General features: G+C 42.4%; 1 protein-coding gene across 1 annotated transcript in view; it reads right to left on the reverse strand.

Annotated features, from left to right (window-relative positions):
* Positions 1–22,088, reverse strand: part of LOC126267657 (uncharacterized) — a 133,760-nt gene that overhangs the window by 54,953 nt on the left and 56,719 nt on the right. The window contains exons 7-8 of the mRNA XM_049972956.1: positions 16,783–16,964; positions 9,927–10,140 (exon numbers count right to left, since the gene is read on the reverse strand). Of these exons, the coding sequence (XP_049828913.1) occupies positions 9,927–10,140; positions 16,783–16,964 (396 nt within the window). The remainder of the gene's footprint in view (positions 1–9,926; positions 10,141–16,782; positions 16,965–22,088) is intronic.

A 22,088-nucleotide genomic window follows, 5' to 3' on the forward strand; every position in this document is an offset into this window, starting at 1 on the left:
CTGTTAAAACGCGAATGTTAAGACGTGAATGAGAAAGCCACGGAGGCTACGTATTGGGTCAGCTATCGCACTCCACAAGCAAGCGAAGCATACACTATCGCTGAGAATGTAATGACATCAAGTGCAGCATGCGTAACAAAATGTACGCTCGATGAAAAATCTGGAAAGATACTTTCTACAGTGCCGCCTTCGAAAGACATGGCTCCCTATCGAAATAACGGTCTCTCAGGCTATATCAAACTAGAAATAATCAGTCGCCTTCAACACCACAAATTCGTCTTGCAAATTGATTTATGTTGCTGGTCTGGCCTTCTTGCTGATAATTGTACGATATCGATTTAAACATTCACTCGAAGAAGACTTGCTACGTGGACATTGTTGCTAACTAAGACTAGACTACTAGTAAACAAATTTTTAACATAGTTAACAAATTTTTTCGAATATACATCTCGACGAATGACTGTATCTGTATCTGAACTGATGGACCGCAAGGCAAAAAACCAGCGTGAGGGGTATCAGTAGTAAAACGTTAAGCGCCAAACTGTAGTCCCAGCAATTGTATCCTACAGAAACAAACATTCGTGATAATTTATAATATATATTTATAATATTTACAATTTGTACAGAAACCAGATAGCAGTTATAAGAGTCGAGGGGCATGAAAGGGAATAGTGGTTGGGAAGGGAGTGAGACAGGGTTGTAGCCTATACCCGATATTATTCAATCTGTATATTGAACAAGCAGTAAAGGAAACAAAAGAAAAATTTGGAGTAGGTCTTAAAATCCATGGAGCAGAAATAAAAACTTTGAGGTTCGCCGATGACATTGTATATCTGTCAGAGACAGCAAAGGACTTGGAAGAGCAGTTGAACGGAATGGATAGTGTCTTGAAAGGAGGGTACAAGATGAAGATCAACAAAAGCAAAAGAAGGATAATGGAATGTAGTCGAATTAAGTCGGGTGATGCTGAGGGAATTAGATTAGGAAATGAGACACTTAAAGTAGTAAAGGAGTTTTGCTATTTAGGGAGTAAAATAAATGATGATGGTCGAAGTAGAGAGGATATAAAATGTAGACTGGCAATGGCAAGGAAAGCGTTTCTGAAGAAGAGAAATTTGTTAACATCGAGTATAGATTTTAGTGTCAGGAAGTCGTTTCTGAAAGTATTTGTATGGAGTGTAGTCATGTATGGAAGTGAATCATGGACAATGAATAGTTTGGACAAGAAGAGAATAGAAGTTTTCGAAATGTGGTGCTACAGAAGAATTTTGAAGATTAGGTGGGTAGACCACGTAACTAATGAGGAGGTATTGAATAGGATTGGGGAGAAGAGAAGTTTGTGACATAACTTGACTAGAAGAAGGGATCAGTTGGTAGGACATGTCCTGAGGCATCAAGGGATCACAAATTTAGGATTGGAGGGCAGCCTGGAGGGTAAAAATCGTATAGGGAGACCAAGAGATGAATACACTAAGCATATTCAGAAGGATGTAGGTTGCAATAGGTACCGGGAGATGAAGGAGCTTGCACAGGACAGATTAGCATGGAGAGCTGTATCAAACCTGTCTCAGGACTGAAGACCACAACAACAACAACATGGAGGTTATGGGAGCAGATATAAAACACTATTGCGTTGTGATTATATGGTTATCTCAATGTAAGACCTCAACAAGCTTATTCGTACTAGGAGCTGAATTACAAAAGTTTGTGATGCGTATCTTTTTTTTTTTTTGCATTAAAAGACAGTTTGGGCGATGCGATGTGACATGGTTGTTCAGACTAGATTTTTTGGTAGATACATTCGGAAAAAATTATGAACTGAATCTGTCTTAAATTTGCTACGTCAAATTAAAATAACTCATTTCACTCCATTACGATTTATCGCGCAAATTATTCATGGAACATGAAAGTAACTAATACATTAGAAGGAAACCATAGAGCAGTTTTCAAGACTAATAACAAAATAATCGCCTAAAAAACTAGATTTTTTTGATTGTTTATGTTGGTAAGAGGGAATCAGAAAGTTTAACACCGGATGTGTTAGTTGGCGAGACAGATAACCAAATCAAAGGCTTGAAGAATTTGTCCGGTGTCTCCATGATATGCGCGCCGTCATGAAAATGATTTCATGGGCTCAGAAGCATTTTCAGCCGAATTTTTGGATGCCAGAAAACATGTCAAACGCAACCGGTAAATATCTATTTTTTAGAAATGATATCAGATTGAAACATGGAACCATTGTTCAAAAAAATATCAATTCATGATTTTTTCACAGGATTCATGATGAATATTCAGAGCTTGCCACACATGCTCTGACTGTCCTACTGTTCCCAAAAACTTGTGTAAAACGGGATTCTGTCTTCAACTCTCTTCCATCAGTTCTGGTGTTAAACAGCTGGTCAAAAATGAACAAAAAAAACTTCATACCTCTCATTAAGTGGAAACAATTTTTCAATTTACAGAGAAGTCAATACAGTGCTATTTTTTGCGTTGTACTAATGTGTATCGTTTTGTATACTGTTGCAGAAGTCAGCAGTGTACAATGAACCTAATTTTGCATGATTTTCATTCAATAATGAACGTGAAACAAAGTTTTGCTTATTGTAGGGTTTCGTAAAATATTTAGAGTTTCGAAAGGGTTCCATCGCCAAAAGAATTTGAGAACGGGTGCTCCTGAGCAAGCAATAGCACAAAGCCAGTTTTCCATCACATTTCTACCAACAGTGCGAATAACCACTTTCCACACAAACGTAAATATCGTAAAAAAAAAAAAAACAGGTAGTCGTTTGCATAAATACTAATACAGTAAGCCACCCATTACTAGGGTGCGGATTATCCGTGTATAACTCGACGATTTTTGAAAAAAAAAGAAAAAGCCTGTTCTAATAACAAATATTCTCGATTAGAATACGCTACTCTGCTTGTGACTCCTGCTTTACAGCCGAAGTACTTTGCGGGCCCCAATCACACTGCCAGACAGCGCTGAAGCAGTTTTCTATTCTTCAATTATTTTTTGCAACATACTGTCCACAGATTATGAACAAGGATCAGCTGTTGTCATTTTCTGGAAATCCGTGGATGTGCTCGACGCAAACCGCGAAATTTGTAAGGCTTTGTACAACGTGAAGAAGTTAACAATATTCTTGGAGGTGTGGTTCGTCTAATGCAACCAAATGAAAGGCTGTTTGTATTGTGTCATATGCGTTTTACTTTTTATTTACTTTTGAAGCATCCTTAGTGACCTGTAATACATGTTTGCTTAATGTATGTAGGCGTAGTTATTGTGTTATGTAACAATTACTGAAGAAATGTACTACATTCCTTTTTTGTCTCTGTGTTATTCGATGAGAAGTTTCGTGAGGTTACATTACTACTGATGTTTGTTTCTACCTACGGTTTGTGATCTTATTAGTCCATATGTGAAATTGGAGTTGTAATTTGTTGGTTGGTATACATCAGGATGTTCGAATTTCGGCATTTCCAGTCACATTTCTAGTGAACGTTTCACTTTCACTGTTCTTAGTTTTGTTTTGGATTGTTTAATGTATGTAGTGTTTCCAATTGACACTATCTGTACTTTTTTGTGTTTTAGTATCTCATTGTATTGTGTGTGTGTGTGTGTGTGTGTGTGTGTGTGTGTGTGTGTGTGTGTGTGTGTATGCGTGCGTACGTGTGTGCGCGCGCGAGCAGATTTTTTGAGGGGTGGAGATTGTCATCTGGCCCTATAACGTTCTATATCTGTGTTCGATCGTTTTAATGACATGATCAGTCCATATTGTTCCTTGTATTGACATGGTTATTTATTGCTTTCAGATTAAATAATAATTTAATCTTCAAAACTAACATTCAGTGAAAATTAAAAGTAAGGTGTTCAACTGAAAGGTGTCCGAAAAACTCCGAAAATCGGACATACTCGTGTGCACAGACCAAGTAAGTACAATTCCAGGACGTCAGACAGAGACAAAGATAACAAATCGTATGTAGAAACAAATAGTAATTTAACCTTACGAAACCTGTGCTACAAAAAATTCGTCCTCAACTAATAAGTGCGACAAGTGAATAACAGGAACCTAAATACAGCAACATGTCTGCAATAATTATTATACAACGCAATTATTGGGTCTAGTATGTAAAACAAACGTGTATTACAGACCACTGTAAATGAGTCACAATAAGAAGAAGTGGAACACGTATGGCACAATACAAGCTGCCTTCCTTTGAGCTGCTTTAAATGAACCACTTCTCTAAGAATATAGAAGCAACTAGGGAACATTAAAAATAGACAAAATGAAGATAACAGTAGCTTTCTCACAGAGGAAAATTATTTCATTCTCCGTTGGAAGTGGCCTTGAAGATCACAGTAGCGGGGAATGTGATACTACCGATCGTGTGAGGCATATTTCTAGTTCTGACCAAGCAGGTGTCGAAAACACCTGCTAGTAATTAAGCAGCGACGCCTATGAAGTGTGATTTGAACACACACACACACACACACACACACACACACACACACACACACACACACAAAAGCGCGCGCGCGCGCGTGCGGGCGCATAATGAAATACATCGATCTGTTATTATATTCTGCAGAGCAGAAATTCTTTTGACAGTACCATTTTTTTTAACTCTATGTAAAACGAGAATCGTAGTCATAAAAAAAAAAATGAGTGGGAAGAAAAGGAAAACAAATTGAATAAAGATTTCCCGAAAGTGAAATTAACGAGTGTTTAAAAATGGTAATTTGGTACATAATTGTTCAGTTTGCAATGAATAACATGTAAGTAATAGTGCGTTTACAAATACTGCATATTGCGTGGTCTCTAAATAAAGTATGAGGGACAGTCAATTGAAACCTGAACACCCGCACAACGGAACCATGGAATGGTTCCATTCAAAAGTTGTCATCGCGCTCATTAAGACATTTATGCCCGGGGCTGTGAGGAGGTTGATGAAGTGTTTCCCAACCAAATCGCTGAAGCACAGCCTTCGTCAGACTGGCAGTATAAAGGTGGGCGCTATGGCGCAATAGGATGATTCCGCCTGACGGCATTCTGACGGCCCAAGAGCAAACTGCAGTGTGAACAATGGAAACGTCCCACATCTTTCTCCTCCCAAGAAATCCAAAACTGTTCACGCAATTTTCGGTAACGTAATGATGACCTTCCTCGAATGCAGGGGCCCTCTGCTCATCGAATTCCTCTTTCGTGAAGCCACAATCAATGCGCAGCATCATGAAGAAAAGTTGCAGAAACTGCGATGTACCGGAAGTCATAATGCCCAGGAATACTGTCGGTCGGAGTCATTCTGATGTACAATAACGCCCACCCCCACATTGCCACTTCGATGAAGGCTACGCTTCAACGATTTGATTGGGAAACACTTCAACATTCTCAGTACAGCCCAGATGTTTCCCGACATGATTTTCACATCCTTGGCGACCTGAAGAAAGACGTGCATGGACGTCGGTTTCTGTCGGACGAGCAAATGCAACAGAGGGTACGGTTGTGGATCTGTCAGATGCCCAACACGTTTTACGAAACAGGAATTGAGCGTGTCGTCTCCCAGTGGGATAAGTATCTTAATGCATGTGGAGAAGCAGCGCTATAGTATAGTATAGTATAGTAACTTACGTTTGGGAGGGGAGCGTGCAGTTTATGAAATAAAGCCACCACGGCGGCATTAACCCTTTCGCTGCTACAGAGACGTGCTCCCCGCATTCCGCGCTGTGCGCGATTCTGCCATGTGCTCACACATGGTGTTCCGACTGCTTTGACACACTTATCATTCTATTTCACAAAAACTATTTGGCCCAAAAGTTTGATTTTTACACATGTTCTTGACTGATACCTTCCCCCCATAAATGACTTAATTTTGTTTCGATGTCCAACGCAGTTATTGTGCAGCATTAAATGTAGTAAACAATTGCAAGCAATTTTGAAGAGTTTGCAGAGGTAAAAGTCCATAGCGTATACTTTCCGTATGGTCGATTTTAGTTGCCACTAGAAATTTAAAAAAAATTACATTCAAACGAATAAAATTCATGAAGTAAGGCGCATCTATATTGTTTTTCAATAAAGAAAATATAAGCACCGAACAAGGTTTGAACTAAGAACATTTCGTGTAACAGCCCAACACTGTAACCATTACGCTAACGCGCTGTTCTTCCTAGAGGCCTTTAAAATGTGATGCAAAATACCGACAAAAACTGTTGATATTACTATGAATTACGTTTCGTCGAAGTACAATAGAATTTAAACAATTACCGCTATTCTTTATTGTGAAAACGCGGTTAGTGAGAATGTTACAAACATCTTTCCTTGATATCGCCTGAATTAGGAGGCTTATTGCTTGTTTGGTTAAATTACTTAATAGAATATGAAGCAATTTGTATAAAGAATGCTTTTTCCAAACTTTCTATAAAAGAAAATCTGCTATCAAGACATTCCTTTTGTTCAATTACTTTATTTATGATTGAACATTTCTAAAACAAGACTGCAGTTGAGCTCTGGCAACGTCCTTCTCTGTTCATTGGCTGACTGTTTTTTGTGGCGTCAGATGCGCAGAACGAACCTAAACTCGGCCGGCGTCGTAAATGACGCGCACTTTAGAGGTCTCTGCACCGTCGCGCCTCATGGCCCACATATAATGTGAGGGCGCCACGGTAGAACACTTGGTCCCAGCGGCCAATAGCGACCTACCTGATCATGTATTTAAGCGCCTGCCTCTCGCTCAGCCGGTCAGTCTGATCTCTGCGTGCGTGTATCGACATCTCGCTTACAGACATCGCGTTTACGTTATTTTGATCCGTGTACGAGTGGACATGGTTGATTCGTGACGTTTTCTTGCGACTTCGTTGCTTCTTACGTGTTGTTGTTCGAAAGGTCTCGCTCGGTTGTCGTTCATTGTTCGTGTCCGTTCTTTCCCGTTTGTGTTGTTCGCGGGCCGCACCATGGGTCCCGCCGCCCTTGCCTTCGCGGCAACCCCGCGGCCGGAACGGTCGCGGTTACAAAACATTCCATTTGACCGCGCTAAAAACAGTGAAATGGGCTTCAAAGAGAAAGGAAAAAGGCGTCGTGGGTTTCCTGACAGCGGTAGCAATAGGGCAATAGGAGGAATGGAAAATCATCGAAGAATGGCACAAATTCACAGAGGACACTCCATGTGTGCTGCAAGGGCCAAAGCATTGCACAAGCGATTCAGGAAAGGATGGATGTCATTGGTCGATGAAGTACAATCTGGAACGCCATGTTGTATTGCCGACGCCATTATCCAACATTTGGATGCCCTCATTACTGAAACCTGGCGAGTTACGGTAGCAGCCGTTGCCACTGAGGTGGGATACGTTCACTTCACCAATAAGAAGACTGAAATATTGCAAAGTGTGCGCTCAATGCGAATCTCACAGTTTTGAACCAGTACAGGGAGCCTGTCGAATGGGACTTTTTGTTGATCATCTGCAGCGTTAAGTCCAAGAAGGGAATGAATTCCTGTCAAAAGTAGTCGCTGGAGCCGATTGGCGTCATCACCTTAAACCCCAGTTAAAACAATGAAGTCTCCAGTGGAACCATGCAAGGTCGCCGCCACCGAAAACGCTCTTATTTGAAGCCTGCATTTAACTGATTTCAGAGCTATTGAGTGCAATGGACATTCGACGTGTGTGTGTCATCACTCTGTCGTAATGTGGGTGTGCCTCACAGTGTCTCTAGCGGCGAGAATGCAGCCTCTGACCTCGTTCAGGGACCACACCTTCTTCCGCAGGCGCTGTCATTACGATCCCTTCAGTAGTTTACATTTTACTGCCTCCGGTTTGTTTCTTTTTTAACAAACCTTCCACAAGTCTCTTTTTCTACAAATTGAAAGGGGCCGCAATACCCACTAAACAATAGGTTCTTGTGATCTCATTCGCTTTCTCAGCGAAATTTGTGACTTAAATTTTTCTGATTTGTAGCCGAGTTATCAGTTTCTTCGCTCGGTATTTTCGAAACGTTCGTACACTACTGGCCATTAAAATTGCTACACCACGAAGATGACGTGCTACAGACGCGAAATTTAACCGACGGGAAGAAGATGCTGTGCTATGCAAATGGTTAGCTTTTCAGAGCATTCACACAAGGTTGGCGCGGGTGGCGACACCTACAACGTGCTGACATGAGGAAAGTTTCCAACCGATTTCTCATACACAAACAGCAGTTGGCCGGCGTTGCCTGGTAAAACGTTATAGTGATGCCCCGTGTAAGGAGGAGAAATGCGTACCACCACGTTTCCGACTTTGATAAAGGTCGGATTGTAGCCTATCGCGATTGCGGTTTAACATATCGCGACATTGCTGCTCGCTTTGGTCGAGATCCAATGACTGTTAGCAGAATATGGAATCGGTGGGTTGAGGAGGGTAATACGGAACGCCGTGCTGGATTCCTACGGCCTCGTATCACTAGCAGTCGAGATGATAGGCATCTTATCCCCGTGGAACGGATCGTGCAGCCACGTCTCGATCCTTGAGTCAACAGGCGGGGACGTTTGCAAGAGAACAACCATCTGCACGAACAGTTCGACGACGCTTGCAGCGTCATGGACTATCAGCTCGGAGACCATGGCTGCGGTTACCCTTGACGCTGCATCACAGACAAGAGCGCCTGCGATGGTGTACTCAAAGACGAACTTGGGTGCACGAATGGCAAAAAGTCATTTTTTCGGATGAATCCAGGTTCTGTTTATAGCATCATGATGGTCGCATCTGTGTTTGGCGACATCGCGGTGAACGCACATTGGGAGCGTATATTCGTCATCGCCATACTGGCGTATCACCCGGCGTCATGGTACGGGGTGCCGTGGTTACACGTCTCGGTCACCTCTTGTTCGCATTGACGGCACTTTGAACAGTGGCAGTTACATTTCAGATGTGTTACGACCCGTGGCTCTACCCTTCATTCGATCCCTGCGAAACCCTACATTTCAGCAGGATAATGCACGACCGCATGTTGCAGGTCCTGTATGCCTTTCTGGATACAGAAAATGTTCGAGTGCTGCCCGGGCCAGCACATTCTGGAGATCTCTCACCAAATGAAAACGTCTGGTCAATGGTGGCCGAGCAACTGGCTCGTCACAATACACCAATCACTACTCTTGATGAACTGTGGTATCGTGTTGAAGCTGCATGGGCAGCTGTACCAGTACAGGCCCTCCAAGCTCTGTTTGACTCAATGCCCAGGCGTATCAAGGCCGTTATTACGGCCAGAGGTGGTTGTTCTGGGTACTGATTTCTCAGGATCTATGCACCCAAAATGCGTGAAAATGTAATCACATGTCAGTACTAGTAAAATATATTTGTGCAATGAATACCCGTTTATCAACCACATTTGTTCTTGGTGTAGCAATTTTAATGGCCAGTAGTGTATTTTATTGTTTTATAGACGTAAAATAGTGTCGCCACACCACATTGTATTTTATAACTGCAGTGAATAACAAACACGCATCCAACATATCGCGGCCCGAAAGTGGTGTGCGGGCTTCCTGTGCTGAATTTGACTGTATGTTGCAATCGTAAACTTAAATGGGAACTGCGCTCTGTGTTGCGCAGCACGGGTTTATGTTAGTCCCGGAGGTGATGCTTAGAGAGCCAAGCGACGATATTCTTCGAGGCGGTTCAAGGTGGTTGTGGATGAGTGAGCTGGAGAGAGCATAGTAGAATGTTCGAGAAATGTGTAGATGTCACGGCGTGCAGAGAGAAAGAGAGAGAGAGAGAGAGAGAGAGAGAAAGCGTTAGCACAACCACTGCTATACGTGTATGTAGTGACAAGTATCTGCTGCACGTCGCCTCATTTTTGGCTATTTTTGTCTGCTAAGCACTGAGAGCAGCGGCGCCGATGCCTTGTGGAGCCGCAGGTCTCCGCGGAGCACATTGTGTCCACCGCTACTTTAGAGCTTACCGGTTTGCAGGAGCCCCCTGTGGCAGCACCGCCGTTGTGACCTTCCGTCGTTAAGGGGACGACAGTCGTGGTAAGGCAATTTTTTTGTATCCGATGGGCAGTGAGAGCATCGCACATGTAAACTGGCGTCGAGTTGCCACTCAGCCGCTGCGCCTCGTAGAACTCTTCCAGTGTCGTGAACAGCTGCGGTAGCCACAGCCGCACCGTGTTCAGGCTGCAACACGGCCGTCGCTAAGTTGCTACAGAGTAAAGTTGTCACCGAAATGCTGGAAAACTCGCCGAAAAATACTATTTCACTTTGGATTCCTGTAGTACTAGAGTGATTCAAGTATAAATCGGGATGTCTTAACACGTCTTTATTGAAGAGACGTACCAGTTATCACGGTATAAGTGTATCTGTATGTATGTGTGTGTGTGAGGGGGGGGGGGGGCGCTTTGTCACGGTATAATTATATATTCTTATTTATAATTACATTTTATGATTTTGGTTGCGGTGGCTTTAAATATTGTGGCTAGCGTGAGACTTTTATTAACTTATACCGCGATAACACTCGTACGGAATTCGGCTGCCCCGAAGTACGTACGATATAATATTTTTTTAAACACTGCGCGCGACTCACGTCCTTCTAGTAAATAGTTTGCGTGAGTGCTGCTATTTAGAAAAGAAGATATGCATATTCTTACGCAAACTGTAATTATTAATATAGGTCTCAGGGGCTACTGGTTATTTGTGTTCCAAACTACACAAAGATTAACTGAGATATTGCGGAACTTATTTAATGAAAATATTTTCAATATTTCTTGTTCATTATTTGCAAGAAAAAACTGGAGAGAATCTCATTTGCCGTTAGGCGGACAAACTCGAAACATACTGCACTCATTCAGTATGCTAAATATTAATAAACGAAAGCTATTTTTACTCTGTTAACTCTGAGGCTATTGTAAGATCAAGGTAGAGAAACCTCTCACATTTACATTTAATATTATGACACGAAATTTTAATTAAATAATACAGTCAGCGTAGTGGCCGACTAAATCTTGCTAGGGGATATGAGCTCCTTGCACTAAGAAGCTCTGTAAAATTTTTGTTAATTATAGTTAATGGTTGCGATCATGAGAGGTGACAACTAAGTCACACACTTCCTAATGACAATTTCTATTATATTTTTCAAAAATACAGATAAAACTTACGTTAATTATCAGACAGCACTATAATGGAGGCCTACCGCTAGAAGAAACAGTAACAGGGGAGCGTGTTCAGTCAAAGCATTGTCTTTTATATTCATGGCCTCCATGAACCATGGACCTTGCCGTTGGTGGGGAGGCTTGCGTGCCTCAGCGATACAGATGGCCATACCGTAGGTGCAACCACAACGGAGGGGTATCTGTTGAGAGGCCAGACAAACGTGTGGTTCCTGAAGAGGGGCAGCAGCCTTTTCAGTAGTTGCAGGGGCAACAGTCTGGATGATTGACTGATCTGGCCTTGCAACATTAACCAAAACGGCGTTGCTGTGCTGGTACTGCGAACGGCTGAAAGCAAGGGGAAACTACAGCCGTAATTTTTCCCGAGGACATGCAGCTTTACTGTATGATTAAATGATGATGGCATCCTCTTGGGTAAAATATTCCGGAGGTAAAATAGTCCCCCATTCGGATCTCCGGGCGGGGACTACTCAGGAGGATGTCGTTATCAGGAGAAAGAAAACTGGCGTTCTACGGATCGGAGCGTGGAATGTCAGATCCCTTAATCGGGCAGGTAAGTTAGAAACTTTAAAAAGGGAAATGGATAGGTTAAAGTTAGATATAGTGGGAATTAGTGAAGTTCGGTGGCAGGAGGAACAAGACTTCTGGTCAGGTGATTACAGGGTTACAAACACAAAATCAAATAGGGGTAATGCAGGAGTAGGTTTAATAATGAATAGGAAAATAGGAATGCGGGTAAGCTACTACAAACAGCATAGTGAACGCATTATTGTGACCAAGATAGATACGAAGCCCACACCTACTACAGTAGTACAAGTTTATATGCCAACTAGCTCTGCAGATGACGAAGAAATTGAAGAAATGTACGATGAAATAAAAGAAATTATTCAGATAGTGAAGGGAGACGAAAATTTAATAGTAATGGGTGACTGGAATTCGAGTGTAGGAAAAGGGAGAGAAGGAAACATAGTAGGTGAATATGGATTGGGGCTAAGAAATGAAAGAGGAAGCCGCCTAGTAGAATTTTGTACAGAGCACAACTTAGTCATAGGTAACACTTTGTTTAAGAATCATGAAAGAAGGTTGTATACGTGGAAGAACCCTGGAGATACTAAAAGGTATCAGATAGATTATATAATGGTAAGACAGAGATTTAGGAACCAGGTTTTAAGTTGTAAGACATTTCCAGGGGCAGATGTAGACTCTGACCACAATCTATTGGTTATGACCTGTAGATTAAAACTGAAGAAACTGCAAAAATGTGGGAAATTAAGGAGATGGGACCTGGATAAACTGAAAGAACCAGAGGTTGTACAGAGTTTCAGGGAGAGCATAAGGGAACAATTGACAGGAATAGGGGAAAGAAATACAGTAGAAGAAGAATGGGTAGCTCTGAGGGATGAAGTAGTGAAGGCAGCAGAGGATAAAGTAGGTAAAAAGACGAGGGCTGCTAGAAATCCTTGGGTAACAGAAGAAATATTGAATTTAATTGATGAAAGGAGAAAATATAAAAATGCAGTAAATGAAGCAGGCAAAAAGGAATGCAAACGTCTCAAAAATGAGATCGAGAGGAAGTGCAAAATGGCTAAACAGGGATGGCTAGAGGATAAATGTAAGGATATAGAGGCTTATCTCACTAGGGGTAAGATAGATACTGCCTACAGGAAAATTAAAGAGACCTTTGGAGAGAAGAGAACCACGTGTATGAATATCAAGAGCTCAGATGGCAACCCAGTTCTAAGCAAAGAAGGGAAGGCAGAAAGGTGGAAGGAGTATATAGAAGGTTTATACAAGGGTGATGTAATTGAGGAAAATATTATGGAAATGGAAGAGGATGTAGATGAAGACGAAATGGGTGATACGATACTGCGTGAAGAGTTTGACAGAGCACTGAAAGACCTGAGTCGGAACAAGGCCCCCGGAGTAGACAACATTACATTAGAACTACTGACGGCCTTGGGAGAGCCAGTCATGACAAAACTCTATCAGCTGGTGAGCAAGATGTATGAGACAGGCGAAATACCCTCAGACTTCAAGAAGAATATAATAATTCCAATCCCAAAGAAAGCAGGTGCTGACAGATGTGAAAATTACCGAACTATCAGTTTAATAAGTCACAGCTGCAAAATACTAACGCGAATTCTTTACAGACGAATGGAAAAACTGGTAGATGCGGACCTTGGGGAGGATCAGTTTGGATTCCGTCGAAATGTTGGAACACGTGAGGCAATACTGACCTTACGACTTATCTTAGAAGAAAGATTAAGAAAAGGCAAACCTACGTTTCTAGCATTTGTAGACTTAGAGAAAGCTTTTGACAATGTTGACTGGAATACTCTCTTTCAAATTCTGAAGGTGGCAGGGATAAAATACAGGGAGCGAAAGGCTATTTACAATTTGTACAGAAACCAGATGGCAGTCATAAGAGTCGAGGGGCATGAAAGGGAAGCAGTGGTTGGGAAAGGAGTGAGACAGGGTTGTAGCCTCTCCCCGATGTTATTCAATCTGTATATTGAGCAAGCAGTAAAGGAAACAAAAGAAAAATTTGGAGTAGGTATTAAAATTCATGGAGACGAAGTAAAAACTTTGAGGTTCGCCGATGACATTGTAATTCTGTCAGAGACGGCAAAGGACTTGGAAGAGCAGTTGAACGGAATGGACAGTGTCTTGAAAGGAGGATATAAGATGAACATCAACAAAAGCAAAACGAGGATAATGGAATGTAGTCCAATTAAATCGGGTGATGCTGAGGGAATTAGATTAGGAAATGAGACACTTAAAGTAGTAAAGGAGTTTTGCTATTTAGGAAGTAAAATAACTGATGATGGTCGAAGTAGAGAGGATATAAAATGTAGACTGGCAATGGCAAGGAAAGCGTTTCTGAAGAAGAGAAATTTGTTAACATCGAATATAGATTTAAGTGTCAGGAAGTCATTTCTGAAAATATTTGTTTGGAGTGTAGCCATGTATGGAAGTGAAACATGGACGATAACTAGTTTGGACAAGAAGAGAATAGAAGCTTTCGAAATGTGGTGCTACAGAAGAATACTGAAGATAGGGTGGATAGATCACGTAACTAATGAGGAGGTATTGAATAGGATTGGGGAGAAGAGAAGTTTGTGGCACAACTTGACTAGAAGAAGGGATCGGTTGGTAGGACATGTTTTGAGGCATCAAGGGATCACAAATTTAGCATTGGAGGGCAGTGTGGAGGGTAAAAATCGTAGAGGGAGACCGAGAGATGAGTACACTAAGCAGATTCAGAAGGATGTAGGTTGCAGTAGGTACTGGGAGATGAAGAAGCTTGCAGAGGATAGAGTAGCATGGAGAGCTGCATCAAACCAGTCTCAGGACTGAAGACCACAACAACAACATGTTACGCCGAGATTAAACAAAAAACTGTGTTTCGTTAATTACATCGATGTTTGTGTTTTTATAATACTAATTTCCAATCTTTACTCTTTGTTATACATCGCACAGACGTACTTAGTCTTTAGATAATGTATGGTTCACACATCTCGTAAAGAAATACTTCTTTTCCCTTTCTCCAAACGTCCATTTATGTCACGTACCGTCACACAGTACAAGAGGGGAGCCTTTTTTTTTTCCTTCAATGCTGAACAATTGCCAAGGAACAGACATTGTTCGACAAAAATAGTCAGAGGATAGGGGGACGACTTGAGAAACAGCGCACATGTAATACGGGTAGATTGGAATATTTATAACGAAAAATGGTATAGATTTCACCGATTGGAAAGTAGGCTAACAGTCAAAAATAACGTATGTGCTACATTTAGCATCACCTAACTGTGCTTTGAGTCGCTTCGGAGTGTCACTTTATTTCACACATTTGTTGGCTTTTAAAAGAAATACAGCAGTAACACAGTGAGTGACAGACCCTGGTAGCCGCTACTGATTCGTAGCGATACTGAAACGGCGGACCTATTGTGTCTCGGCAGTGTGCATGGCTACGTCATCTCTATTCTCATGCAAATGATTACCCATTGCTCCGCGCTGTTGATATAAGCCGGCCAGGGTGGCCGAGCCGTTCTAGGCGCTACAGTCTGGAACCGCGTGACCGCTACGGCCGCTGGTTCGAATCCTGCCTCGGGCACGGATGTGTGTGATGTCCTTACGTTAGTTGGGTTTAATTAGTTCTAGGCGACTGATGACCTCAGAAGTTAAGTCCCATAGTGCTCAGAGCCATATGAACCAACTGAAAAATGCGTAACGAATTTATTCCTGCCAAGTCAAGTAAGCGGAAAAATATATATGCAGCCCACCTTTGTGTTCTTCTTGACGTCGAAATTATGGAGCACGTGAGGTCTACAGTATCAAGTCCACCTACGGTTGAGGCGGTAACTGACCGTGTTTGTAAGTGCCGTACGCGCTCGCAAGGCGGTAAACTGACCGCCGAACGTGTTCGGACCTATTTGAACTTGTCCTAAGAGGCAGAGAGGTGCGACTTTGACGAACTTTGAGCAGCGTCTGTCGAAAAAAGGTGCAACTAGAGAATACATGTCCCTCCCGCCGCCTCGTTACCTTTGTAGAGTAAGTATGGCGCGAAATGGGAAAAAGGCGAACACTTCACAGCCTGCGAGAGCGCGTGAAGGTTAAACAGATGTAACGTAAATATAAAAATCAGAACGATACCAGTAACACCCATACCCTTTAGAGGATAGAGCTCCCACGTGTAAAACAGCTTCAAGTGTCTGAATACAAATGAACAAATATTTTAAATACGCTGACGGAAATAAACGCAACACCAAGACGGAATTGTGTGACATTCACACAATTGTGTGACATTTTTCAATTCAATACAGGTAATATGAAACAAAAATCGAGAAGACAATTCTTGCATGCGTTATCTTTGGAACTGATGAGCGAAAACCTGAAAGAAAGAGCTAAATTTAAGCATTTACCAAAAGATTTGTTAGTATTTTTGGAAAATTACAGAGAGAGTGACGTAGTTTATCCAGCTGTATCAACCCTTACAAGGAGAGGAATGTGTTATTTGTGTGGCTCAAAAAAGAATATACAAACAAAGCGAGAATGCGGTGAATGTGGAAGAAACGTCTGTCTACGACATTCAACCACGACAGTTACGTGCAACAATTGTTGTCATCTCGAAACGAAAATGAAATGGATACAGGCTGATTAGCATTTTTCATCTGACAGAAATGATTGTGACGTTTTCAATCAAAAATTCTTTTTTCAAAACAAAATTAGCGTTTCTTGTGACGAGTTAAGACAGTGAATAATTCTACATTATACAGTCCCAAAACATTACAATTAAAACAAGTTCTTATAATTCATTTGGGTATTTGGATTCCTTTTTGTATTCCATTGTATATTTTATTGTTAAATAAATAATTTTGATTGCAAATGTGTTTGCAGTATTGTGTGAGATATCCTATGTCGACATTTTATGGAAATATGACCTTTAAAAACGGAAAACTTCAAGAGATTGATGAAAAGACTCGAGCGGTCGGCCGACCGCCCACGCTGTCGCTAGCGTGACTATTTATGGCGCGAGCGCATGAAGGTTAAAGAGCTGAGAGTCTCTGAATCTGTCGCAACCGTTTTGCAGATGAATTTCTACAGTACGTCTGTCCACATCGCAGGAGTATGAGAACAGCAGTGTTTGATTTACCTGAGGAGGGCGCAGCCTTCTATGAAGAGGACAAGGACCGTATAGCGTACGAGATCCGTGGTGAAGAGCAGCGGCACCTGCTGACAGCCAGTCAGCACCCTGGTCAGCAGCACCTTGACGGACGCGGCGCCATCCTCCGGCGAATGGAAGCCGCCCGCGTTCTCCACCACCAGGCTCTCCACCTGCGGGCACCCAGCTATTCGCTCTCTGCTGCTCGCTAGTCAGCGAGGTTTACTTCCTCAATTACGACAATGGCAGGGTCTGGAATCTTTGACAGTGAGGCGACGAGTGGTACACAAACAATGAACACGCTCTGCAGTAGTTCACAAACGGTTCGCGTTATTCTTCTCCAGGCGCCATATCATACACGGTGTTACAAAAAGGTATCGCCAAACTTTCAGGAAACATTCCTCACACACAAAGAGAGAAATTATGTCATGTGGACATGTGTCCGGAAACGTTTACTTTCCATGTTAGAGCTCATTTTATTACTTCTCTTCAAATCACATTAATCGTGGAACGGAAACACACAGCAACAGAAGGTACCAGCGTGACTTCAAACACTTTGTTACAGGAAATGTTCAAAATGTCCTCCGTTAGCCAGGATACATGCATCCACCTTCCGTCACATTGAATCCCTGATGCGCTGCTGCAGCCCTGGATAATGGCGTATTGTATCACAGCCGCCCACAATACGAGCACGAAAATTCTCTAGATTTGGTACCGGGGTTGCGTAGACTAGAGCTTTCAAATGCCCTCATAAATGGAAGTCAAGAGGGTTGAGGTCAGGAGAGCATGGAGGCCATGGAATTGGTCGGCCTCTACCAATCCATCGGTCACCGAATCTGTTGTTGAGAAGCGTACGAACATTTCGACTGAAATGTGCAGGAGCTCCATCGTGCATGAACAACATGTTGTGTCGTACTTGTAAAGGCAAATGTTCTAGCAGCATAGGTAGAGTATCCCGTAAGAAATCATGATAACGTGCTCCATTGACCGTAGGTGGACGAACATGGGGCCCAATCAAGACATCACCAACAATGCCAGCCCAAACGTTCACAGAAAATCTGTGTTGATGACGTGATTGCACAATTGCGTGCGAATTCTTGTCAACCCACACATGTTGATTGTGAAAATTTACAATTTGATCACGTTGGAATGAAGCCTCATCCGTAAAGATAACATTTGCACTCAAATGAGGATTGACACATTGTTGGATGAACCATTCGCAGAAGTGTACCGGTGGAGGCCAATCAGCTGCTGGTAGTGCTGCACGCGCTGTACATGGTTCGGAAACAACTGGTTCTCCCGTAGCAGTCTCCATACAGTGACGTGGTCAACGTTACCTTGTGCAGCAGCAACTTCTCTGACGCTGACATTAGGGTTATTGTCAACTGCACGAAGAATTGCCTCGTCCATTGCAGGTGTCCTCGCCGTTCTAGGTCTTCACCAGTCGCGAGTCATAGGCTCGACGCCGATCGATTGCTTCGAACGTCTTCCTGTCGGGACACTTTCGTTCTGGAAATCTGTCTCGATACAAACGTACGGCTCCACGGCTATTGCCCCGTGCTAATCCATAAATCAAATGGGCATCTGCCAACTCCGCATTTGTAAACATTGCACTGACTGCAAAACCACGTTCGTGATGAACACTAATCTGTTTATGCTACGTACTGATGTGCTTGATGCTAGTACTGTAGAGCAATGAGTCGCATGTCAACACAAGCACCGAAGTCAATATTACCTTCCTTCAGTTTGGCCAACTGGCGGTGAATCGAGGAAGTACAGTACATACTGACGCAACTGAAATGAGCTCTAACATGGAAATTAAGCGTTTCCGGGCACATGTCCGCATAACGTCTTTTCTTAATTTGTGTGTGAGGAATGTTTCCTGAAAGTTTGGCCGTACCTTTTTGTAACACCCTGTATTGACATTTTGCTGTCTGCACTTCTGGTACAAATTTATTCGCTTGACGCCGGCAGCGGTAATTCGGATTACTCGGCTTGTCGCCAGCCGCTTGTCACCTTTTCGCTGATGACAAGCTTCAAACACATTGACTTTTGCGAGCTTTAATTTTTCCGGAAATTCTCTATTTTGCCGTATCGTTCCACAGACTCGAATTTTTTTTTTTCAAGTAACTTCTTTGCAAGTTCTACACTGTATAGTAATTATCCATGTAGAGATGATGCCACTTTCCATAAGAAGTTGTCAATAGTTCCATCACTGTTTTTGCTAAAAGTTGTCCAGCGCCGGAATATATCTTGAATGAGGAAATGTATCACGTACACAAATCACACACCAACCGAATGAGTATGCCATATTACGTAATTTTCGACGGATTGTAAACTTTAAAATTTAACTGTCCACGTCACGGTATCATTCCTTCATCAGTTGAGATGTTTTGAGTTATATTAAACGTTTCTTTAAACTTTTTGGAAAATTAATCAATTAAGATTTGCACTTTGAAAAGTCGGTCGGCGTTATCCGGTTTATTGTTGCTGTCGGAAAAATGTAAAAATGATAAAATTTGTCTGAATCGGTTGCGGGACATCGTTTTGCGAAATATCAGTATGTCTATCAACGGATTCTATCACCAGTAATTATCGAGCCTTGCTTTTTTTACAATTCCCATAAGGGTAGCAAGTCCAAACCATTTTCTAAGTTCAGATCCCGTAACGTCGACACATTTAGCATTTTTTTAAATCCAGTTTCCATCTATTGCTATTATGACTAATACTTGTTGGTTTCGTTGCTAATATATTCAAATAGATCGTTCCCAATATATAACTCTACGATAGCTACGACGCTCTTTGGGAAATATGTGTGGACCCGGAGATCGTTCAAATTTATTATTGGTCCTCAGTAAATCATAGTCTGTCTTCTCCGTCCGATTCTCCCAAATCAGTTGGCAACCGTAGCGTTCGCCGAATTCTTGCTGGAGGTATTTCACTATCTTCCGACGATTCTGCTTCACTTTCATTATTTTGATATCCAATGTCTTCTTCCCAATCGGCCAAGACCTCCAGAACATCAGACGAGATGTCCGCGCATTCGTCGTAAATAATCGTATCGTCTCTTTCGTCTGCTATGATGAAAGTGCACAAGTACTTATAAAAACAAAAAACTTGTTAACGTAACCTATTGTTACCTAAACAAAACACCAACAGAATGAAAAGATACTAAAGTGCTGTCGCCGTACACTGCGCGCTACTTTGCGCACGACACCACTGTGGTGTCGCCGGCCGTTGGCCACTACTTTGCGCACGACACCACTGTAGTGTCGCCGGCCGTTGGCCGCTACTTTGCGCACGACACCACTGTGGTGTCGCCGGCCGTTGGCCGCTACTTTGCGCACGACACCACTCTGGTGTCGCCGGACGCCACAGTGTTAACATCAGTTTTTGCTTAAGGAGTGCTTGCGTAATTTCTTTCAATTTTCTTTATCATCAGCAGTGACGAGTCTGAAGCCAGCTTCATCCAGTTTGTTCGAGAGGTGTCTGCATTGGCTTCGGTTATTTCATTTTACAAATTACGCATACTTCAAGAATTAATTAATCTAGTACAGGCTGCAGCATGACCCGCCCGAACAGCCGTGCATGTCAGAGCGCCCCTTCTGGTACGGAGAGGTGCACCGGCCCCAGGTGCAATCCGTTTGGTGGATTGAAAACGAGGGTCAGTGTTCCGGCTAGACTGGATGGGACTTTTAAGTGGTTTCTTTCATCCAACTGGGTAAATACTGGGCTCGTATCCGAGCCCCATGTCAGTTATACAATTCGCAATCAATTTAACACCACTCGCAGATGTCAAAAACATCACATCTCAAAAACAACAGTGTGTGGTGTCTCCAAGGTAGGGATTATTGGACTTCTTTCCACATATGGAAAGGCATTGGGTTAGCATGCGTGAAATGTGGTTCTCAGAGCTGACACGACGAGAACCTCCTTGTTTGAAGTGATTCGACAAACTTTCTTGGGACACCTCATTTCACGATTCGGTGATGATGGCCCGCACAATCTTCCTGTCTATCGATTTGTTACTTCTTTTTGTGGTGGCACCTAAAATGAAATCCCGTCCAATCGATGACTTGGGAACTTCCACTAATGCGCAATAGGCTGAAATAAGACATGATTTTGCATCTGTTCAATACTTTTATTGCTCTAAAGCTTCCATGGTGTGCCAAGGTTTTCTTTCTCCAAACAGTTTTCTACAGACATCCAGGTATTGTGGATTATTGGCTCTCGCAATGGAAAGGCTGCCTCAACTCTTACTCGTGTTGAAGAATATAGCTAGATCAAATTAAAGTTCTTCTAACTGATTCTTGTGTGTAGTCGCCCCACCAGTTCCAGTAAATCTCTATTGCAAGTTTCGACAGAAGCACCTGCAGTAAGACAAGGAGACCAATGCTGCCACGGTCATGATGACAGGAAAAATTGTCTGAAGGTAAGATTTACTTCGACATGGAAAGGAAGCGACAGACTGACAGCCAAATTCTACAAATCGTCACCGTATTTTTCACTGATTTTGAAACAATTCGTCTCATTGTTTTCCGAAAATCAGCAATCTAGAAAGAAATACATGTGGTCTTAGAATCGGAACTGACTTTTATTTGCATTCTAAAATTTGTGGCCGATGTGTAACAGTTAGGCAAGAACTCGAGAAAGGAAACTATGACCGGCAAGCTCTTGTAGGTATGTTACTGTTTTTCTGCAAATACCCTAATTCACTTGGCGCAACTGAGGAAAATGGTGACATTTTCCTCGGCTAGTGAAAGGGCTAGACAAACAGGATAAGCCGGGCCAGCCGAGCAGGTTACATCAGGACTGCCTCCTGATGCAGCGATTACTACTGCCGTCATGGTTACTTCACGCTATCGCCAAGCAATGCGACCAGAGGCGCTAACACCCAAATCACCATATCTCAGAAATTCAGATCGGTACCATACGTTGTATGTCAATGGAGTATGAACCAAAACTCCGATTTAGTTCGTAATATGTGCTGTCGTCCGGCAGAACTGGCGTAAACATTAATACAAGTGAAACGAGAACTACGGAGCACAGGAAAAGCATAATGCCAATAAGTAACATGTACAGCTTCCGTGAGGATGTTGGTAGAGTGTTAAATAGTCGAACCAAAGGTATGGGTTCAAACCATAATGATGATGACTTTCTTTCTGTTTTATACATAAAAGTGTTATTTGCTACTAATAATACTTCCGCACGTGTGATGCAATTGTCTCTTTATTCTAAAGTTCCGATTGGTTTATGTTTATCCTGTGAAACTACAAAAGTACCAACTACTCCATCAT

The sequence above is a fragment of the Schistocerca gregaria genome, chromosome 4 (assembly GCF_023897955.1).
Source record: "Schistocerca gregaria isolate iqSchGreg1 chromosome 4, iqSchGreg1.2, whole genome shotgun sequence".
Lineage (NCBI taxonomy): Eukaryota > Metazoa > Arthropoda > Insecta > Orthoptera > Acrididae > Schistocerca > Schistocerca gregaria.